This window comes from Oryza sativa, chromosome 9 (assembly GCF_034140825.1).
Source record: "Oryza sativa Japonica Group chromosome 9, ASM3414082v1".
Taxonomy (NCBI): Eukaryota; Viridiplantae; Streptophyta; class Magnoliopsida; order Poales; family Poaceae; genus Oryza; species Oryza sativa.
Genome location: NC_089043.1, coordinates 23417278 through 23440422, shown reverse-complemented (window position 1 = coordinate 23440422; position 23145 = coordinate 23417278). Strand labels below are relative to the sequence as shown.

At 41.1% G+C, this 23145-nt stretch overlaps 2 protein-coding genes and 1 pseudogene across 5 annotated transcripts; all 3 read left to right on the top strand.

Annotated features, from left to right (window-relative positions):
* Positions 1–4108: 4108 nt before the first annotated feature.
* Positions 4109–9961, top strand: LOC9267816 (cinnamoyl-CoA reductase 1-like; annotated as a pseudogene).
* Positions 9962–14217: 4256 nt separating this feature from the next.
* On the top strand, positions 14218–18186 carry LOC9266201 (cinnamoyl-CoA reductase 1). Its single transcript, XM_015795702.3, has 6 exons — positions 14218–14491; positions 15786–15955; positions 16058–16243; positions 16725–16890; positions 17489–17684; positions 17828–18186. Exons 1-6 carry the CDS (start codon positions 14278–14280, stop codon positions 17997–17999), a joined length of 1104 nt encoding a protein of 367 aa, XP_015651188.1. The 5' UTR covers positions 14218–14277; the 3' UTR covers positions 18000–18186.
* A 1631-nt stretch (positions 18187–19817) lies between these two features.
* LOC9270429 (cinnamoyl-CoA reductase 1-like) lies at positions 19818–23009 on the top strand. 4 transcript variants are annotated; one of them, XM_026020369.2, is made up of 6 exons: positions 19818–20061; positions 20160–20329; positions 20461–20646; positions 21918–22083; positions 22203–22397; positions 22544–23009. In XM_026020369.2, exons 1-5 carry the CDS (start codon positions 19950–19952, stop codon positions 22295–22297), a joined length of 729 nt encoding a protein of 242 aa, XP_025876154.1. In that variant the 5' UTR covers positions 19818–19949; the 3' UTR covers positions 22298–22397; positions 22544–23009. The 4 variants fall into 4 exon arrangements, with proteins under 4 accessions (XP_025876154.1, XP_025876155.1, XP_015610688.1 ...); XM_026020370.2 differs by having other exon boundaries at positions 19841–20061; positions 22563–23009; XM_015755202.3 differs by lacking the exon at positions 22544–23009 and having other exon boundaries at positions 19841–20061; positions 22198–22397.
* The last annotated feature ends 136 nt before the right edge of the window (positions 23010–23145 follow it).

The window sequence follows — 23145 nt, the reverse complement described above, 5'->3', positions numbered from 1 at the left end:
AGCTTTTCAGTTTTTCATTTGGCTTCTGAAAGATACTAAAATCTTAGGGAACCAGATTATCCAGATTCTCAAAAGTTGGTTAATTAACCATCCGTAGCTTTTTAAAATCTTAAACTCATCAAAACACAACCATATATTCGTCAAAACACAACCATATATTCGACAAGCTTAACGAAGCCCATATTAATACACGCATGTATATCGATAAGGAGTATATATACATCCAGATGCGAATGGCACGACCCATTCGTCAAACGCATGCAGTCTCGCTAGGGACTCTCGGCGTTAATTACCAGTGCATCAGGTGCATGCACGCGTTGTCGCGGTCTGTGGAACAGTGCACGTGTACTCGTCGTGTACTATATATATATATATATATATATATATATATATATATATATATATATATATGGCGCGCGGTATGGCCCCTGGATACGGATGTACTTCGTACGTGGACTACTGTGTGGAAGGCATGGTCACGCCGGCCTCTCCTTGACCCGCCTCTCTCTCCGGCGAGCGACACTAATTAATTAACAAATAGTGTTCGTGTCCTTCGTCAAACACTCACTCATCGCCACACGTACACACGCGTACATATCCATCCGATCCTATCGATCGAATTATTGAGGTCTGTTTGAATCCAGACTAGAAACTTTGTCTCCTACTATTTTGATCCAGGAGAGCTAAGGTGGTCTTTGGTTGGAGGGACTGAGGCCCTGTTTCTTTCAGCTTGGGATTATATTGAAGTAGCTTATTATAATCTGGAGTCCAGCTTATTATAATCTGATAAGCTCATTTAGGTGAGCTTTTTCCAGATTATTGGGTGAAAAATTACCTACCATACCACCCCACTCCCTTTTTAGACTTACAAACCCAATAATCTAGGCTCTAATAATCTAGGAAAGAAACAACTAACCGCTTATTCTACTACATATTATAACAATCTAGCTTATAGTAATCTGGTTCAATAATCTAGATTATAATAATCTAAGCTGAAAGAAACAGGGTCTAAAGTGAGGCTAAACTTTAATCCCTCTCTCAAAAACATAAGTCGCCCCTCTCTTCCAAACACCCCCTAAATACACGTAAACTGAGAAAGAGAGAAAAGAGAAGATATCATTTTAATACCTTCAAGAGGGACTTTGCTGCATTCTTTGCTCAATGTTCCCAACACCTCTCCCTCGTGTTCCGCACGCACGTTTTTCAAACTGCTAAACAGTGTGTTTTTTGTAAAATAATTCTATACAAAAGTTGCTTAAAAAAAATCACATTGATCCATTTTTAAAAAAAAAGAATAACTAATATTTAATTAATCACGCGCTAATTGACCACTCTGTTTTCCGTAAAAAGGGAAGAAGTTCCCAACCCAATAAAAAGAACGCAGCTTAATAAATTTTAGTCTCAATATATACTTTTGGTCTCTTTAAATCATCTCTGTTAAGATTCTTAAGAGACTAAAATGAAGAGGGCTAATGATCCATCGTCCATGCATACATGCAGGTTAGGTCAAACAACGCGGCCTCTTGTCTCCTTCCGCGACCCCGGCCGCGGCCATCTCTATTCCGTGGTCTGTTGCGGCGCCCGCGCCGCGCAGTGCAGTGCACCAGCCATGCACCATCTATTCCGCCATGTGAAGCTGCGTACGTACGTACGTGGCCGGCCCGGCCGCGCGCTCGCGCCCATGGCTGACACACTAAATGCAACGCGCGCGCCCGCGCGGCGGCCGGCCGGTGGCGGTTGGGAAGACGACGGCCCGCGGATCCATCGATCGCCCACGCGCGCGCGCCGCGATTTTTACTGGTAGCTGGCTACTAGCTAGCCGTGTGCGCGCCCCGCCCGCAGCGCACCTACCACCAAGTCGTCCACACCAGCGACGACAAGCTAGCTAGGCGCGGGACACACGACGCGCGCGGCCGCAGCTGCTATACGACGATCCACGACGACGTACGCTGACCCCGCGCGTACGCGCACGACGACGCGCGCCCGCGGGATGCGCGCGGATGCGCCCCCCGGTCCCGTGGCCGTGGACGACTCGTTACACAGCGCGCGAGCGAGGGCGCGAGTAGAACGGTTGTTTTGTTCCGAGCCGCGCGCGTGACGCGTCACGCATGCACGTATCGTACGTATGGCGCGTCGTCATCACCTTGCTGCTGATGTGTGCTCTGATCAGTGTGCACGTGAAGAAGCGAAAACACGCGCGGATGATGAGCTAGTAGTACTTACTACGATCCATAATTTACCTCCGCACGGACCACGGGGGAGTACGACAGCGGAAGTCAAGCGATACGTACATATGTCGCGCTCAGGCGCGTGTGGTATACGTGGAGAGGGGCCGATCGAGAGGGTGAGGATTCTCTGAGGACGTACGTACGTACGCGAGGTGTCCATCGATCGAGGGATTCTAGAAGCAAAGCCCAGGATTACGTGCCTAACAACAACGGTAACACATGGCCGGCCGGAAACTCGATCGAGACGGATTAATTGGCTACAGGCCTGTTTATAATTTTATATCCCACCCTATGTCACATCAAACGTTTTAACACATATGAATATATTAAATATAGACAAAAAAAATACTCGTAACTAATTACACAGATTGCGACTAATTTGCGAGACGAATCTTTTAAGCCTAATTGCTCCATGATTTAACAATGTGGTACTTCAGTAAACATTTGCTAATGATAGATTAATTATGTTTAATAAATTCATCTTGTGGTTTACTGATGGAATCAGTAATTAATTTTTTAATTAGTGTCCAAACATCCTATACAACATCCAATATAATACTTAATGTAACACGTTAAAACTTTACACCACACACCCCCTACGATCACCCCATTGAAGCGATTCACTGAGTACATTATTGAGTGTTCCCGCTGCCTTGGATGAATTTCATGATGGCGATATTTGCTGTTCGTACCACGTGCGGGCGGCGGTGTGGGGTGCTGGGCTGGGCGCCTGGGCCTGATGACGGGAACGTTTGTGGGAATCAGCCGCTTAAGCAGTTTCAAGATGTCTTTTTGCCACGCTGGAGCTAGCATAGGATGCAGGAGTCGCCGCTTTTCACCGATTTTGCAGAAAGATGTGTTCAACATAACTCGATCAAACCAACGAACAGATGATTGGAAGCACAGCCATAACCCATTAGTGCTATAAGCTGCATGCCTAATCAACGGTTTAATGATCTGTCATCAATATTGCTACTTCCTCCGTTTCATAATGTAAGACTTTCTAGCATTGCCCACATTTACTTAGATGTTAATGAATCTAGAGACAGTATGAGAGCAATGCTAGAAAGTCTTACATTGTGAAACGGAGAGAGAGTAGTTTTTATAATATGCTTATGGGTTTATTAGTTGTTTTTAGGGCAAATAGCTAGTAATACGTTATATGAAGTTTCTCTTCGGGCTCAGTTTAGTCATTGAGGTTTTAAATCGTCCAAACAAATCTAAATTAATCATTTGGGTTAATATAGTCCTTAGACCTAAAAAAGTGTCACGTGAGTATGCCAAGTCATCCTTGCATGCAGTGGTATGAATGAAATGACAATTCTACCCTCATATATCATATAGAAAAGAAAGAAAGAAAAAGTTAAACATGTATGATCGTTTTAATTGTCACTTATGATTGCTGCAGCTAAGTATTGATCGCGTAAATTCCTTTATCGGCCAGTTATCCGCAACAATTCTAGGCCTAGGTTGGCCTGTCATTTTTTTTTTATTTTTTTAGGACATGTTCAGATTGTAGCCAAAATAAACCTTACAAAATTTTGGCAAGATGACAATATTACTAAAATTTTGACAGGATTTTTTTTGTATTTATCAAATTTGGCAACAAACTAAACGTATCCAAAATTTACAATTTTACTAAAAAAGAAATAGTATGGTTGAAACTGGTATCAAAGTGAACAGGCTCTTAGTTAAAGTGGGCCGACGGTAACTATCCTAATGTGTATTGGTTTTGACTTCCTGGAACCGAAGTAAAAGCGGCGTCGCTGGGGTGATCGAGCTGCCAATCAGCGGCGTCGGCGCTGCAGATTTTTTTTTTTTTTTTTTTTTTTACCGACGGAGGTCGCGTACTTGATCCACGAGACGCGCGTGCAGCCGCCGGCGAAGCAGCGCGCGCTGGGCGATGGCAGCACACGGTGGCTGGCTGATCGATCTCGCGCGTCGTCTCCCTGCTCGGCTACGTGCGTTCCACGTGTTTTTGTTCCTTCCTGCGCCAGTCTCTCCAAATTCGTGTAGTTTAGTCCGGCGAAAAAAAAACAAATTCGTTTGTTTTATGGCCGATTTTCTTTTTTTAAAATAAAATGGATCGCGGCATTGGATGCTAATCTTGTTCTTGTCTTCGCTCGATTTGATTAATTAATTTCATTGAAGACTTGGACGCACTGTACAAGTGCACTGCACATATCTCAGGAAATTTTTAACCGGGAGATCGACCGGAGATGGCGTCGCCGGCGCCGCCGCGCGTGTGCGTCACCGGAGGCGGCGGGTTCATCGCCTCCTGGCTCGTCAAGCTGCTCCTCTCCCGTGGCTACGCCGTCCACGCCACCCTCCGCGACCCATGTATAGTAACTGTTCATCACCAAATTATTCACCAATATATTGGCACCATTACCGCTCTCTTGGCCTCTTGCTACATCCATTTCCAACCTGAAGATTGAACAGTTCAGCCAAGAAAATTGGAGTGATTCATTCATGGCCAAACAGGAGAGTGACGCATTTGCATAGTGTCCTTGATTAATTAATGGCGTAATGCTCTCTGATTTCCCGTCAGGTGATCCCAAGAACGCCAATCTGGAGCGGCTTCAGGACGCGTCCCAGGCGGCCCCGGCGAATCTGCGGCTGTTCACCGCCGACGTGCTCGACCTCGACGCGCTAACGCACGCGGTTCAGGGCTGCGACGGCGTCTTCCACCTCGCGACTCCGGTGCCCGAGGATAAGATTGTCGATCCGGAGGCAAGTTTGATGCTAATCAATCTGCTACTGCTAATGCATCTTCAGTGTACTCTTAACTCAATATTAGAAAACTATCATTGATCGGTCGATCCAAATCCACAATAGTCCCGGTTTCATTAAAAACCAGGACTAAAAATAATTTTTTAATCCCGGTTTATAAGAGGAATATGACTAGTTGATCTTTAGTCCCTGTTGATTCCATGACAGACCGTGTCAGGGCCCTAAAATCTTTAGTCCCAGTTAGTAACATCAACCGGGACTAAAAACCTATTTTTAAGTCTCGGTTGATGTTACTAACCGGGAATAAAAATCAAAACGCTCTATATAATCCCTAATCCCTAGTACTTATCCTATTTTCCCGTCCACACAACAAACTCCTCCCTCTATCTCTATTTTCCTCTCTAACTTCTTATCTTTTTCCTTATCTCTAACTCCAAGCCTTCTCTTTCCTTTTTGTAACAGTGGAGAAGGTGGAGCGGCATGAGGAAGAGGGCGGGCCGGCCGGGCGGCGGCCTACGCGGCGGCGTGGGGGCCGCACGGAGACGGCCTGTGCGGCGGCGGCCAGCCAGCGCGGAGGGGAGGAGGGGAGGCGGCAGTGGCTGGCCGACTTCTTTTTTTTTTTACAATTTATGATTTATCCTGCAATGAATTTAATTTGTGTGTGATGAGAATTTGTGATGTATTTTTTAGAAATTGTGATGTAATGTTTTTAAGAGTTTGTGATGTATTTGGAGATGATCTATTTGAGGATTTGGAGATGTTATGTGATACGTGATGATTTGGATTTGGGATTTTTTGGTATAATTTAAGGATGGGGTGAAATCAATATTTAATGTTAAAAACAATGAAAAAGAGAAAAATAAAAGGAAAAAGATCTTTAGTCCCAGTTGGTAACAATCCCGGTTGGTAACTAAAGATCGATCTTTACTCCGGTTATTTACCGGGACTAAAGATAGTGATGGGCTACCAACCGGAACTACAGAGCATTTCTCCACCAGCATGTGTTACAGTACGGAATATTGTTCTGATAGCTCAACTGAAGCTTGTCCTGATTGCTCAACTAAGTTGCTGAAACTCTGAACTCACAATGTTTTGAATGTGCTTTAAAAAAAACAATGTTTTGAATGCATCCGTTGCAGTCAGAAGTGATTGATCCTGCTGTGAAGGGAACCTTGAATGTGCTGAAGGCTTGCTCGGTTGCTAAGGTTCAGAAAGTTGTTGTGATGTCCTCCAATGCTGCTGTTGATGTTAACCCGGACTGGCCGCCAAATAGACTCAAATATGAGAGTTGCTGGTCAGACCTAGCGCTCTGCGAAAAGAATGAGGTTATATATTTTGTTAGTACTTTTCTTACAAATAACTTATACTACCTCGGTTTAAATATATGATGTTGTTGACTTATATATATATATATATATATATATATATATATATATATATATATATATATATATATATATATATATATATATATATATATATATATATATATATATATATATATATATATATATATATATATATATATATATATATATATATACCTTTCATCTTATTAAAAAAAATCTATGTAAGAATTATTTATTTTATTGTGCTTTTTTATCATTAAATGTTCTTTAAACATGACTTATATTTTTAGCATATTTACACTAGATCTTTTAATAAGACGAATAGTCCAATATTATATTAAGAGTAAAATGTATGGCCGGTCCTTAAAGTTGAGCGCGGGTGTCACTTAGGTCCATAATCTTGTAAATTGCACATCTAGGTCCACCATCTTGTTTAAGTGACTCATTGAGATCCAAACCCCACATGACCAGCCCTGACCACCGACGTGGCACACCACGCAAGCACCAATTTTGCAAACAAACCCCTCCGCAACAGTAGCGCCAAGGACAACACAAAAAACCCCAAATCCTTCGTCGTAGTCATGCCACGCCGCCGCCGCTACCGACGGCGCCGCAAGCGCCAGTAGCAAGCAGCACATTAACACGACACACACGCTCGAGTGGAGACAGCGGTGGCGCACGAGAGACGACGAGGCCGAGGCCGAGCAAAATGCCTCTCCGTCTCCTCCTTCTCCTCGCGCGTTCGCCATTAGCCACCCCCCTCCTCCTTCTCCATGTGCGCTCGCCACCGGACACCCCCCTCATCGCGCACCACGGCTACGGGCGGCGGTGAGCAAGCGCGGCGGAGGGTAGAGCAGCGGTGGGCGAGCACACGGGGGCGGGCGGTGGACAGCAGTGTCACGGCGACGCCGGGATCCATAACATCGCGGCGGCGTTGGGATCCTGCTGCCGCGCTGCCCCTCACCAGCTCACCACCATGGCGGCATTGAGAAATGGCGACAGAGGAGTGGAGGACGACGACGAGGACGACGCTCGGGCGCTGGCGGCGGCGGAGGTTGCTCGGGCGGCCGTCGACGGAGCGGAGGAGGAGGTAGCGCTCCGCGTAAGCCATGTAAGCCAAACAACCCGGTCGGAGGTCCTTTAGACCTCAATGAGTCACTTAAACAAGATGGTGGAACTAGATGTGCAATTTACAAGATTATGGACCTAAGTAACACCCGCGCTCAACTTTAAGGACCGGCCGTGTATTTTACTCTTATATTAAAAAGTCAATTGTGCCATATCTTTAAAAACAGAGGAAGTAATACTTTCTTACTGCAACTGATTGCCACTTTGCCAGAACAATAAATATAAATCACTTTCAAGCAGCCGATTGTAAATGACTAGGTTCTGTCCATACAGATGTCTGATTCCTCGTTGGTTTTGCAACTTCAGCCTGCCCTTTTCATAGAGAATTTACACGATGACTAAACTGTGATATTTACTGCTTCCTGTTTGCAGGATTGGTATCCCTGTTGCGAAGATTATGGGCCTGTTCACTTTGATAAAAAAAAACTTACCAAAATTTAGCATTGCCAAAATTTTGGCAACTTACAAAAATTTTGGCAGGATTTCTTATATAGTTATCAAAATTTGGCAGTAAATTAAATGTAGCCACTTTTTTTTTGATAACTTTACTAAAGTTTGGTAAGGTTGAAAATGACGTCAAAGTGAATAGGCCCTATTGCTGAATAAGCGGCTTTCGAATATGCGAAGAACAATGGACTGAATGTTGTAACACTCTGCCCTCCGTTGGTTTTTGGTCCGATGTTGCAGCCTACGGTGAATATCAGCAGCAAATTCCTCATCTATGTGATGAAAGGTCCCTTGTTGGTGACTCCTCCATTTATTTCTTCTCGTTTATTGCCTGAATTGTTGCTTTTCTGATGAATACCCTGACAATGCAAGTTAGTTATGCTCCCTAACAATTAGTCAACTTGTGTTAATGCAAACCCTGTTACTAGTGTTGAAATGCATTTATTTGGTCCAGCCCAATGCTTTAGATGTGATTGCTTAGTTATTTCCTGTGGTTAGATACTTAGATGCACTTTATTACAACTCAATCAAGAAAAAAAATCCAAATAATGTGGTATGGCCATTATCTAGAATCTGTCTTGTGAGTGATCACTTATTTCTTTGCCTGCCCCATGTTTATCCTTGTATTCTTCAGATATAGCTGCTTGACCTTTTTCAGATGCTCTACAGTGTATAGTTGCAAGATGGGAATAATCATCCTGAGGCAGATTCTCTACAATCTACTTATTCATCTATTGCATGTGATTCCCCACTTAGCTCATTAATGTTCATAACTTGATATTACACGCTTAATATTGAATGGCAATGGACAAAGCAGTGTACAGCTCTACTTAATATAGCACCAGCGTTTGCTGGCTCGGTTTTTTTTTTTAAAAAAAAAACCAACAACAACAACAACAAGAAGCAGTGTACAGCGAATTCTGTGCTAAAACTGATGAATCGTGAAAGAAAAGCACTCTTACGTGTCACTGAAAGTTTTTAAAAATGTTTTGTGTAGTGCTGTAAATGTAAGAAGTGATAATTGTCTTGTCATGTTCTTGCCATTGTGCAAGCCATCATGCTACATTGCTATTAGCCTACTAGTTCTGACAATTTGTTTACTTCATTCATGGTGCTACACTTGACTCATCCCGATGCATAGATTCTATGCAATCTATTGCATGTGATTCCTACACTTGGCTCATTTATTGTAGATATTTCACGCCTGAATGTGATTGTGGTGGCACTGTCAGATTACAACCAACATTCAATGTGCCACTAAATCTTTAGGAAAATGAGTACGCAGTACTGAAAGAAACCTTACAGTTGTCTTGTTACTGTTGCAACCACGAATATTGCTAGTTACTAATACTTGGCAAAATTATTTTGTTTCACTGTAGTTTTGACCCTGTTAATTAGATTCCAGGAGGCCCTGATGTGATGAACAACAAACTGTGGCACATAGTCGATGTCCGTGATGTGGCCGATGCCTTACTTTTGCTGTACGAAAAACCAGAATCATCTGGGAGATACATTTGCTCATCAGATCACATCTGCACAAGGGATTTGGTGAACTTGCTGAAGATGTACCCAAAGTACAACTATCCCGAGGCCGAGTTTAGTTCCAAACTATTTCTTCAAACTTTTAACTTTTTCATCACATCAAAATTTTTCTACACACAAACTTTCAACTTTTCCGTCACATCATTCCAATTTCAACCAAAGTTTTAATTTTAGCGTGAACTAAACACACCCTAAATAAGTAGGTTAAATTTCCCTCATACCAGTTTCTGTCAAGACTCAAGACTTAGAACAACATGGAATAATCCTCATTGTGTCTTCAGTATTTGCATGGCTTGAACAAATCTTTAATTTGCTTCTACAGCATCCCTGATGTGGAGCATAAAGCGTCATTGACATCGCAGAAGCTGATGAGCCTGGGCTGGGCGCCAAGGAGGCTGGAGGAGACGCTCTCGGACAGCGTCGATTGCTACGAAAATGCAGGCATTCTGAAGATTTTGGATGGGCATCCTTGCCGACTTCCCCATCTCTTCAGGTTGTCTGCTGACAATTGAACCAGCTGCAGTGGCATATGCAGTGCTTCATATCGTTATGGTCTCGTCCTCGCAGAGCCTCAAAGTCCGGCAATATAATTAATGAAGGATCATCATGTAGTGATGATTTTCATGGTTCCAACTCCCAGCTGTTCCATTTATATGTCTTTTAGTATGGAACCTTTGATTCTGTGTGCATATGTTAATGATAATCACGACCTCTTGTTGTGTCCTTGTAGATGCCATGACGGCTGCGCTTGTCTTTTCCTTCTCTTCTGGCCCCCTTTTCTATTTCATTATTATTTTTCGAATAAGGGGGCAGGAGGACTGCCTCTTTTTCATTAATATTGGAGGAGAGAAATGGTTTATTTACATTCTTATCTATTTCAGTATGGGTTCTTCGTGATGGGCTTATATATGATTCCTGTTACAGGCATCCAATACCAGGGGCTCCTAACGCGTGCAGCTTCGCCGAGGACGCAAGTAGCATAACGTTTTATAATGAAATAATAAACAAATTATTAAGTTTAATATTGTAAATTTAGAGTTGACAGTTTTAAAAGTGGAACGGAAATATTAAGATTTGAGTTGAAATTACAATTTTTTTAGGTACAAAGTTTATTCTAAATTTACAATTTTGAAATAAAATTTCAGTTGAAAAGTCTATAAAATATTATCTTACTCAAATTTAAAAGTACTTAAAATTGTTTTTTTAAAAATAAAATCAAAATATACAAAAATAATTTTCAAATAAAAATTTCGAACAAGGGAAAATTTCATCTATAGTACAAACATTTTGCTAATACCAATAAATACCCCAAGATTCTCCTAACTTCCAAAATTACCACAAACGTCAGGTACCATTGACCGAAATAGACTCCGTGACTTTCCGAGACAAAGTTTCCTGCGCCTCCTTCCTCTTGTTATGCATCTTCTCTCTCACCAGTTGTCCCTTACCCTAAAATCGATTCAAGTATCCACAGCGACACCATAAATCCATCCCCAAGCCCGAAACCCATCCCCAAGCATCACCTTGCGCCATTGCCATAGATGTGGACTCAAGGCTCGAACAGAAAACTGGTGAACAACGAGGAAAAAGGGAGAAGATACGACAGATTAAAGAAAAGGGCGAAAAGACAACTCAGTCTTTGGAAAGTAGCGTCGTATCCCTCCCATTAATTTCGTTGAGATTTGTGGTATTATTTTGGAAAGAATAGGGTTTCGTTGTGGTATTTCTAGAAAGTGAAAGAATTTTGTTATATTTATTGGTATTGACAAAATGTTTGTGCCATAGATACAAATTTCTCTTGGAACAACTAGTTCAGTTTTTGACAAAAGATCGGTTGAACTAGGGAATTTGAATTCAATTCTTGGTTCGTGAAATTTGTTTGAAATCTGATGATTTTCAACTATATTTCACGAAAACCGATATACTACCCGCGCCCGGCATGGGAGACCATTTCGGAATTGTGATCCCGGAATTCTACAAGTGATGTAGAGAGAGGGACATTTAATTATTTACCACTCTTAAGACATGCGAGTTAATGATTTGTCACTCGATGTCTATGACATATGGGCCTTTATATGTTTATGATATGTGTTCAGTGGCAAAATCTTCTAGAACCACTCGTAAGAGTGGTAAATAATTAATTATTCCGTAGATAGAAGTGTTGAACCGTCTAATCTGTGCCATGCGATAGTATGAGCATTTGGGCTATATGACATGCAAATGCAATCCACATTACGAATGTGTTGGCCCGTTACAGTTTCACGTGAGGCCATGTGCTTTTTATGGCCGGTGAGGCCCAAGGGCTAGGATCTCATCAGACGATTCTGGGCGCCAAAAACATTTCATTTTTTAAGTAGCAGAGAGCCAGAGAAACATTTCATTGTACTGTTTTTTTTTCTAAGAAACTGTTTTTTTAGAAACTTCATTGTACTAAGGGTTTTTTAGACCTTCATTGTACTGTTTTGATCACCGACGGTGGCTCAATGAAGTTTCTAAAAAAAACAGTTTCATTGAAAAACCTCAAATTGGCCATATCGTTCCGTTCGAATCAGGGATTAAGCTAATGGCACGTAAAATGAGACAAGTCATTAACTAACTCACAATTAATTAACCAGAAAATAGAAACTTTATGTTAACTAGGAGTAGAAATTTGGCGCACCTGTTGGTGAGCCTGTCAAATTTAGCCCGTTTTGTATTACTTAGAATTATCATATAAATACCACACTTATCCTTTGTATTACTTAGCCAATTTAGCCCGTTTTGTAATTAATTTCAGAAAATATCTTATATTTGTGTGCCATTTTTTGTTGTTAAAAATATATTTGTTTTTCTTTCAAACTATAAATACCATACCTTCCACTGTGTTTGTAATTCTACTTTGTGATTATAACTCCCATTGTACTTTCACTGTGCTTTTTATGGAATTAGTTCAACTCCCATTAAATTTCTTCTAAGACTTGGAAGGAACACTTGATGGGTTATTAATTTGTAACTTAACACGTAATAGTAGATTTCTTTAATTGAAAAACCTCAAAATTCCCTTCACTAGCTCTCGTGAATCTAAATATTGGGGTTGGATCGATTGGGGCACCTTCCATATTCTTATTGGAGCTAGTGACATTCTTCCACATCGCATTTGTTCCCATTCTATTTATGTAAATCTCCTTCAGAATACAATAACGGAACACTAAGCAGTAAAATAATTAGTGAAGGGAATTTAGCTTCCAACTTTAACCTATATGATATATCGAGGTTTTCTTATTATTCTTGGAACCAGAAATCTTGACATTTCCCCTATTCAATATATTCTATTTTTTCGCATGAAAGATACAGTATAATTTTCAATAGATTTTTTAGTGATGTATGGAAGATAGAGAGTTTAATTTCTCTTCAAACATACTCAGGCCCCCTTTTATTCAAAGGAATTTCATAGGAATTTTAGAGGATTTCATTTCTATAGGAATTTTTACTACAAAGCCCTTTGAATCAAAGAAATGGACCCTATGGAATCCTATGAAATTCCTATGGAATGCCTCTTCCCATACAAGTTTTGAAGGAATTTTATCAAGAGGTAGAACCTCATAGAAAAAATCCTTTGAGTCTTTATCTCTCCTTAAATTCCTGTGTTTTTCCTGTGGTCCAATCAAACGGTCATTCCTACGTTTTTCCTGTGTTTTGCAATCCTCTGTTTTACACTTACATTCCTGTCAAAATCCTATGTTTTTCCTATTCCTCCGTTTTTTCATTTCTGTGATTCAAAGGGGCCCTCAGTGTTGGACTCATTTTGTTTTTTTTCATCATCTCAAACATAGAGACGTAGATAAAAATACTTGCTATATGTATGTGATTTATTAGATGTGATATTAGTAATTTTCAAGCAATTCAAAACGAAATACAAGCACTATATTTCTTTTCTTTTGATATTATTTTGTCGACTTCAATTGGGAACTTTTAGTAGAAGTTGATGGAGATATATTGTTGTTGTTGAAGCGCAAAGGAAACAATGCAAGAGAAGAGTATTTGGGACTTGTAGCCTAGAAGACTACAGAAGTCTGTGCTCTCAAAAGTTTTTTTTTTTCATATGACCTTTTTTTTTTACCTTAGTAGAATCCAAGATTTATCTCCAAGGTAAGCATGCCACGTGGTCCAATCATTTTGAGGGCAAGGCGCCGGCTTGAGAATGTTAGCTTTCAATTTCCCTGCAAACCGGACGTCCCTGTCGATGATGCAGTGTTTTACATCGTTTTGGCCTTTGGCTTTGGACTTTGGCCCTGTTTAGATACCACTAGAAAATTTTACACACTGTCACATCAAATATTTGAACACCTATATAAAGTATATTAAATATAGTCTAAAAAAATACTCCCTCTGTCCCAAAATATAAGAGATTTTAGAGGGATGTGACACCTTATAGTACTACGGATCTGGACAGGCTTTTTATCCATATTCCTAGTACTAGGAAGTGTCATATCCCTTTAAAATCCCTTGTGTTTTGGGATAGAGAGAGTAACTAATTGCACAGATTGCGACTAATTTACGAGACGAATCTTTTGAGCCTAATTGCTCCATGATTTGACAATGTGGTGCTACAGTAAATATTTATTAATGACAGATTTATTAAGCTTAATAAATTTGTCTCGCGGTTTACTGACGGATTATGGATTATATAATTAGTTTTTTATTAGTATCCAAACACCTCATACGACATCTTATATAATATCTGATGTGACACTTTAAAATTTTACACATCCCTACATGTAAACACCCCTTTATTGTGGAAAAATTGAGTGGCTGCCAAATGAGTCATCCTTTGCCGATGATATCTTCGTCAAATTAACCACCTTGTGGCAATGGACATGTTGCAACCAAACTCAGTACGTGCCTGCGTACGAAGCGACCTAGATTTTGACATGGCGGGGCAGCAGGAGCAACCGGAGATGGCGCCGCCTCCGCCGCGGCGGCGCGTCGTGTGCGTCACCGGCGCCGGCGGGTTCGTCGGCTCGTGGCTCGTCGAGCTCCTCCTCTCCCGCGGCTACGCCGTCCATGCCACGGTCCGTGACCCAGGTATATGTATAAGCTGTTCATCTCTTGCTCATTTTTTTTTCTCTTTTCCCAATCTTTGTACTGCATCTTTCTCGTCGGTTTCGGGGTTTCCTAGAGCGGTAACGGTGCAAAATGGAGAAAAAATGGACAAATTTTATCAAGTTATAATTTTTTAAGAAAAATTAGTTGATATGTCTGCCCCTGTTCTGCTGCTATACTGCTGCAGCTGCTGACTCTATTGCAGTCACGTTGGCTACTTACAGCCGTCAAATCAAGTTTGATGCCGAGATCAATCGCTACAGTAATTCCAATAAAGTAACTCGGTGATTTTTCGCTGTTTGCTAGTGTAGCAATGGCAAAACACTGTAGCACTACTCACAATTCACTGTTCCCCTCTGCCATTTACCCCCTGATGCGAACCCACCAAACAGACCCTCTGGTGGTTACCATTACTGTACACAAACAGTAAACCCAATTACCGTGGGTAACCGACGGTAAGAAAACTCATCATCTATTGCAAAAGATCAAAGAGCAAAGGAGGTGTTTTTTGACGGCTTAATCATCTGCACAATATGGGTGGAATTTGGCTTCAAAGATATCGAGTTTTCAATGGTGCATATGGTTCAGTGCAACAAGTAGTAAATTCCATCATCGCCATGTGCAAAGCCTACCAGGAAGCAAAGTTTGGTTAGATGTCTTTACAACTGTCTGATACTGTTAGTTACTTTGCATTTTCTCAAATTACTTATGCCCCTCACCTCTTTTAGTGGCATCTCTTTGTGTCACCCTGTTGGTTTGTTGGAACCATGTATGTTGAAATTTTGTTTTCTCTTGTATAATTAAGATTAAATTTCACTTCAGGCCACCTTTTGTTACCGATGTTTCACTTTGGACCACCCTTTAAGCAATATTTTCATTTTGAACTGGGTAAAATTGCCTTTGTTTCACTTTGGACCACCCAACTCTCTTCTCAAGCATATGAACGATCTCGATTACGCCGTCTCCTACTCGTCAATGAACTGCCACAGCTATATGTAAGACTATTTCTTCGACATATTACAAGTTGGATGTAGATGGATAAAAGAGTGAAGGTGGTCCAATGTGAAATAAAGGTAAAAATACACGGACCAAAGTGAAAACATTGGTCCTAAGGTGGTCCAAAGCGAAACATCGGTAATAAAAGATGGTCCAAATAAAATTAACTCTATAATTAAAATGGCAGAGCTGCCCGTTCCCTCAGAAAACAGAACTCATCTTTAGGTGCTCATTTTTCTTGTTCCCCTTTTGGATTGTGTTTCTCTTTTTCTTGTTTCAGACGATCCCAAGAACGCGTTTCTGAAGCAACTGGAGAATGCTCCGGAGAATCTGCAACTGTTCGAGGCCGACGTGCTCGACTGCGGCTCACTGACGGCGGCGTTCGCCGGCTGCGAGGGTGTCTTCCATCTGGCCACTCCGGTGCCGGAAGAAAAGATCGTTGATCCACAGGCAAGTAATCTATCTCAACAACCCAAAATCCTCTCGTGTTTTTGTCCCTCTGCAATCTGCATCTCTGCTTATCTTGTGTGCTAAACACGAGTATATATTCAGAAGGAGATGATGGCTCCTACCGTGGAAGGCACCAGAAATGTACTCGAGGCTTGCTCAGCTGCGAGCGTTCAGAAACTCGTCGTGGCCTCCTCCATTGCTACTGTTTGCCTTAACCCGAGCTGGCCTCAAGATATGCCGAAAGATGAGACTTCCTGGTCAGACAAGAAGCTCTGCATTGAAAATGAGGTTAGAAATCGCCAAATTAAGCACCAGGCATCCATGATCCATCCCAGAACACATGTTAACACCAGTGATTGCAACTTCGGTTCGAAATTTTTGTAATTTTGGACCCCACCAGCAAATCTATGTATGAACCGAAATTTTTTTTCAGTGCTACCGAAATCACCCAAATCGAAAGTGTAAACCCTGGTTAACACGTGAATGTGCACCTGAAATTGTTTAGATGTATCTAATCCTTTTATCCATGTAGTACTAATTAGTTCTTCAGCTCTTTTTATTTTGTGAGAAGCATTAAATAATTAAGTACTCCATCCGTTTCACAATGTAAGTTATTCTAGCATTCCCCACATTCATATTGATATTCTAGGCATACATCAATATGAATGTGGGGAATGCTAGAATGACTTATATTGTGAAACGGAGGAAGTACTTCTTGCTTCTTTGGACTAATATACTACTCTTCACTTGGTGTGTTGGCACTTGGCAGGATTGGTACTCTGTTGCCAAAATCGAAGCTGAAGAGATGGCCCTGGAATACGGAAAGAAAAATGGGCTTCATGTACTTACGATTTGTCCTGGAATTGTTTTTGGCCCAATGTTGCAGACAGTGGAAATCAACACAAGCAGCAAAGTGCTCCTCTATATGATTAAGGGTTCACCATTTTAATTCTTTGTTCTTTACAGATGATTGGACATATTATGGTCAAATATGTAAAAAGGGGCGAATTAAACTTTTATATGTTGCAAACTAAAAAATAGCAGATACAGAAATTTTTAGAGAAATTGTAGTTTGAAAATTCATGGAACGCAAAATCCATAACTCCATAATCTCCATGGGACAGATTCTTATACATGATAGTTTCTATAGCATTCCCTCCCCGCTGCTAACTATTTCATCCGTTTTAAATTATTTATCGTTTTATCTTTATCATGAGTCAAACATTTTTAACTTTAATCATAATTTTTTAGAAATTTATATAGTTTAAAAATATCATAATATTTATGTATTTAGATTCACCATAAGAAATACTTTCATAATACATAATTTTATATGCTGAAAACTATATAAACTTCTAAAGAAAATAATCGTCAAAGTTAAAAATATTTGACTTTGGACATAGCTAAAACGACAAATAATTTAAACGGGGAAGCACCAAGGATCTAAGAGCAAGTATAAATACTTCAACCTTCCAAGTTGATTTTAAATCTTGGACTTTGGTTTTAAGATTAATTAGTTTGATTGGAATGCAGGAGGAGACGGCCCTCACGTTATGAACAACAAATTCTGGCCCATGGTAGATGTCCGTGATGTTGCTGATGCTTTACTTCTAGCATACCACAAGGCAGGGCCATCTGAGCGGTACTTATGCACTCTAGAACAGATGGACCTGAAACATTTATTGGATCTGATGAAGAACATGTACCCTAACTACAATTATGCAGACAAGTAAGTGAAATCTCCTTATCATTGTGATCAGCATCATCCTATATATAATACCAGAGTTAGTCTCAACTCTCAAGGGTGTTTTGTGCAATTGTGCTCACGACATGAACAAGATTAGTTTGAGCAGCAGCTTTGTTGTTTGACAGGATGGTTGATGTGGATTACAAGGTCGAAGTGACATCAGAGAAACTGAAGAATCTGGGCTGGAACCCAAGGAAACGGGAGGAGACACTTGCGGACAGCATCGAGTTCTTTGAGAAGGCAGGCCTTCTAGATGGGCGACCTTGCCGGCTTCCCTATTTCGCTGTCCAGGAATGAACTGAAGATGGCCTTGGTCCCAATTCTCAGCTAATTAATCTTCCCCATTTACTAGTATGGATGCACCTTGTAAAAAAAGTTAATGCATGTTTTTTTTATGTATCTTGTACTGATACTTAGGAGGCCGGTATCATGTATACTTACAAAAAGTTGATCATAGCTACAGTTAATACCGATTTTTCTTTCATGCAGCCATGTCATATTAACAGTCCCATTAATTGCCCTAATAAATCAAAGCTAAAGTTAAAATTTAACTTTTCAAATTTAATTTGAAGTTAATTTTAAGATATTTTTAATGTGGTTTCTTTTTTACATTGATCTTTAAGTCATTAAAAACATATATATATATATAAGTTTTACCTATAAATTAATGTTTATTCGTAATAAACCGTTTTGACTTATCAGATAATATGAGTACCCGATGAGACCTAAATTATAACAACCGTTGGATGTTACTTTTGCATCTGGCTGTAATTAGCATGTACTGAATCACCAAGTTGCGGGCTTGCGGCTATCTTTAAGCCCTATCACCGTCAGTGGCAAGGTTTGCACCCCGGCGTCGTATCCTGCCCAGAAGCATCATTGATTAATCCACCTTAAGATATATCGGGCAGCATTCTTGGATAATATATTATGACTCCTCAGGAAAAAAAAATCTAGAAAAAAATGTGACCCCTTCATAACAAATCTGGATAAAGTGTTGTTTAAATTCGTTGTACTAGGAAGAGACAATCCGAGACGATCCTCTAGATTGTCTTTTTTTTTAATGGAGAGAGTATGTGTGAGGGACAAGTAGATATTTCTTCTCTTGCCCTCTTACTGTACAACCCTTCGCCCCGGTGAAGTCTGGGAGCCTATGGGTGTTCATATGTTTGGAGACGGAGGTAAGTGGTACGTTTGCGGGTCTATCATAGATTTTGGTGATGATCGGTCACACATAGTGACGATCGACCCAGTGCCATTTCTTTTCTCTGTTATATGTGTAGGCACCATTAGTGCATGGTGATGGGGAATATATCATCTAAATTAACAAATTCCCAATGAAATATTATATGCAGGTACTATTTAGGACAACTACAAATGTGTGATGAGAACAAGGAATCTAGAGACAATTAATGGTCATACAGACATCTGTCAACTTCAGATGGAGGTTTACAAATAGACTTGAATAAATGTTTATCTATTTTGTGTTGGTATTATTATTTCTTGTATAGTCCTTGATGTTTTTTATGCTCTCCGTTCAGTGAATTATGTAATAAGTTGCTGTAACTTGTTTGAAGCAAAGACGGAAAATCTTTTCATCATCTAAAAAATTAAAATAATTGACAAGATAGATTAATATTTGGTATATCACTTCACAACATGTAAATTCAAATTAAACTCTAGCTAGTATGTGTATATTCACATACATATGAGTATTTTGTTTTTTTTTTGCAATATAAGGATGTTAAATTTATACGTGTATATTTAATTTGTGAAGTGATATATCACATATTAATTATCTTATTAGAACTTATTTAAATTTTTATAATTATTTAGATGACATATATACAGCAAGAAACAAGGGAACATCTTCTGCAAGGATAAAAGCTTTTTTTTCCCCCACGATGGTGTGCTCTTTTTTTCTTGATTATAACCTTCCGGGGTAGTTTTATATATCCTTTTTATGCCATATCCATATGAAAGATCGCATCGTGCAAATTGGACATCCTTGTGGATGTACATAGTTTATGGCCAATTGGACATCCGTGTCCTGGTGGCATTGGACTTGAAACAAATTCTGTGGCTGCAAATTAGAAATGTCCTAGTCGATGATGTGTGTACATTCGTACACTTCATATACCCCCGTGGCGATGGACTTTGTTGCAACTTGCAACCAAATTCTGTGGCTGCGTGCGTACGAAGGGGCTTCGATTCCAATCTGATCAGAGCGGCAAAGTTCAACCGGAGATGCCGCCGCGGCGCGTGTGCGTCACCGGCGCCGGCGGGTTCATCGGCTCGTGGCTCGTCAATCTCCTCCTCTCCTGCGGCTACTTCTTCCACGGCACCGTCCGCAACCCAGGTTTGCTGCATCTTGCTTTAAACTAGGAAGTATATCATCTTGGTGTGATTAATTAGATGTGTTTTTCTTTTTAATCTCCTCTTGTTTTGCTGTTCCAGATGATCCCAAGAACGCGTTTCTGAAGCAGCTAGAGAATGCCACGGAGAATCTGCAGCTGTTCAAGGCCGACGTGCTCGACGGCGGCTCGCTGACGGCGGCGTTCGCCGGCTGCGAGGGCGTCTTCCATCCGGCCACTCCGGTGCCGGAAGAACAGATGGTTGATCCAGAGGCAAGTATATATCTATGCACACACCATCTGAACAACCAGAAACCTCTCGTGATTTTGCTTTCTGCAAATCTGCATATCTCTGCTGCTGCTGATGATGATGATGATGATTCTAAACACGATTTCGAATTCAGAAGGAGATGATGGCTCCTGCTGTGAAAGGCACCAGGAATATGCTGGAGGCTTGCTCTGCCGCAGGTGTTCAGAAACTCGTCGTGGTCTCCTCCATTGCTGCTGTATTCTTTAACCCGAGCTGGCCTCATGACAGGCCAAAAGATGAGACTTCTTGGTCAGACAAGAAGCTCTGCATGGAAACTGAGGTCAGAAATTAATTTGCCAGATTAAGCAACTTAAGGCATCCATCAAATGATCAAATCCCCATGTTAACACATGAATGTCACCTGAAATTCTTTAGTTAGACATGTCCAGTCCTCTCTTCATGTCACCTTCATCATACTCTCTTCTCTTCTTCGTAATTATAAGTCATTTTGATATTTTTCTTAGTTAAGCTTTGTTAAGTTTGATCAAATTTATAGAAAAATTTAGCAATACATAAAACACCAAATTAGTTTCATTAAATCTATCATTTGGATGTATTTTGATAATATGTTTGTTTTGTGTTGAAAATTATAGCATAGCTTCTTATAAATTTGATCGAGCGTTGTTACAGTACAGCGGTCGGTACCGGTACCGCCCGATACCAAAATCCTGACCGTTGGATCTGGCCCGATCCAACGGCTGGTAGAGTTTGGTACCGGGCTGTACCAATTCTGTCCCTGTGCAGTATCACGCGGAGAACTGAGGTGGAAGGGCAAAAACGTAACTTTGCGTATAATAACCGGATCGGGAGGGATGGACGGGCAGCTCGAACCCTAGAAGCGTTGGGATTCTCGATCGATCGACGCCGCCGCCGCCTCCTGGATCGACGCCGCCGACTCTTGGAGGTGAACTCAGCCGTCTCTGGGAACGACGACATCGACGCCGCCGCCTCCGGGAAGGACGACATCGACGCCGCCACCGCCGCCGGGAACGACGAGTTCGCTGCTGCCGTCGACTGCTTCAACGTCGCCGCCGCTACCGCCGCAGGGAAGGACGACATCGACGCCGCTGCCGCCGAGAAGGACGACATCGACGCCGCCGCCACCGGGAACGACGAGTTCGCTACCGCCGCCGCTTGCTTCAACGCCGCTGCCGCTGGGAAGGACGAGTTCGATGCCGCCGCAGCGGCCTACTTCAACGCATGCCGGAATCCGCCGCTCGCCGCCACTTGATTGCTTCAACGCATGGCCGGCGCCACTCTCTTCCGATCCTACCCATGCCGAAACGAACGGCAGATGCGTACTGGTACCGAGCAGTACCAGTACCGAGCGGTACAATTTGCTGGACCATAAAAAATCTTAATTTGATCAAACTTTAATAAGTTTGAGTAAAAAAAAATCAAAACGACTCATAATATGTAACAGAGGAGGGTGTATTTGTTTTTTGGCGAGCATTATTAATCAGTTCTTAATTAGGACTAATACTCTCTTGCCAAAACTACATGTGTTTTTTGGCGAGCATTAATTAATCAGTTCTCTACATGTGTTGGCAGAACTGGTACTCTCTTGCCAAAACTGAAGGTGAAGAGATGGCCCTAGAATACGGAAACAGGAATGGTCTGCATGTTGTTACGGTTTGCCCTGGAATTGTTTTTGGCCCAATGTTGCAGACTGTGCAACTCAACACTACCACCAAAGCTCTCCTCTATATCATCCAAGGTTGCATGATTCTCGTTTTTTTTTCTACTGATAGTAGAACTCATAAATCAGTAATCAAGATTATTTTCGTTGATGATAATACTAGTAGTAGAATACGACTAACAAACATAACAGTGCAGGAGGCCATGGCCCTGATACAATGAACAACAAATTCTTGTCCATGGTGGATGTCCGTGATGTCGCTGATGCTCTACTTCTGCATATGAAGAGGTAGGGCCATCTGAGCGATACATCTGCGCACTAGAACAAATGGACCTGAAGGATTTGTTGAGTTTGATGAAGACCATGTACCCTAACTACAATTATGTAGACAAGTAAGTCATTATCTAAAGAAAATGTACAAAAGTAGGTGCAATATTCCTATATATGGCTGTGTCAACATCAACCTATTATTCCAGAGCTTATCTTAATTTGTACTGGTGTTTTCTACTGCAAACATGAACACGGTTAATTTGAACAGCTCATCTATCGTTCGACAGAATGGTTGATTTGGATTACAAGGCCGAAGTGACATCGGAGAAACTGAAGAATCTGGGCTGGAAACCAAGGAAACGGGAGGAGACATTCGCGGACAGCATCGAGTTCTTCGAGAAGGCAGGCCTTCTGGATGGACAACCTTTCCGGCTTCCCTATCTCTACCGTATGGCTGCCTAGGAATGAACTGAAAATATGTGTAATAATAAGTTGGCATCAGGCCCGATTATCAGCTACTTCCTCCGTTTCATAATATAAGTCTTTCTAGCATTGTCCACATTAATATAGATGTTAATAAATCTAGGCATATATGTGTCTAGATTCATTAACATCTATACGAATATGAGCAATGCTAGAAAGTCTTATATTATGAAACGGAGGGACAAATTAATACATCCTCTGTTTCACATTATTTTTTTTATTTTGAATAAATTAATATATAGATTCACGTATGTGCTTTGTATATTTGTCTAAAATTCATATAAATACTAGTGAATTTAGATGAGGGATGAAGAGACCAGAACATAAGTGTTATCACTCACCACCAGCTAGCACTACTCCTTTTTAAAGAAGTACAGATGGTACATC

Coding starts and splice junctions, on each gene's coding strand:
- LOC9266201 (XM_015795702.3), top strand. CDS start 14,278: ATGGACATGTTGCAACCAAACTCAGTACGTGCCTGCGTACGAAGCGAC. Junction 14,492..15,785: donor TGCCACGGTCCGTGACCCAG/GTATATGTATAA, acceptor TTCTTGTTTCAG/ACGATCCCAAGAACGCGTTT. Junction 16,891..17,488: donor GCTCCTCTATATGATTAAGG/GTTCACCATTTT, acceptor ATTGGAATGCAG/GAGGAGACGGCCCTCACGTT.
- LOC9270429 (XM_026020369.2), top strand. CDS start 19,950: ATGCCGCCGCGGCGCGTGTGCGTCACCGGCGCCGGCGGGTTCATCGGC. Junction 20,330..20,460: donor AACAGATGGTTGATCCAGAG/GCAAGTATATAT, acceptor TTTCGAATTCAG/AAGGAGATGATGGCTCCTGC. Junction 20,647..21,917: donor AGCTCTGCATGGAAACTGAG/GTCAGAAATTAA, acceptor ATGTGTTGGCAG/AACTGGTACTCTCTTGCCAA.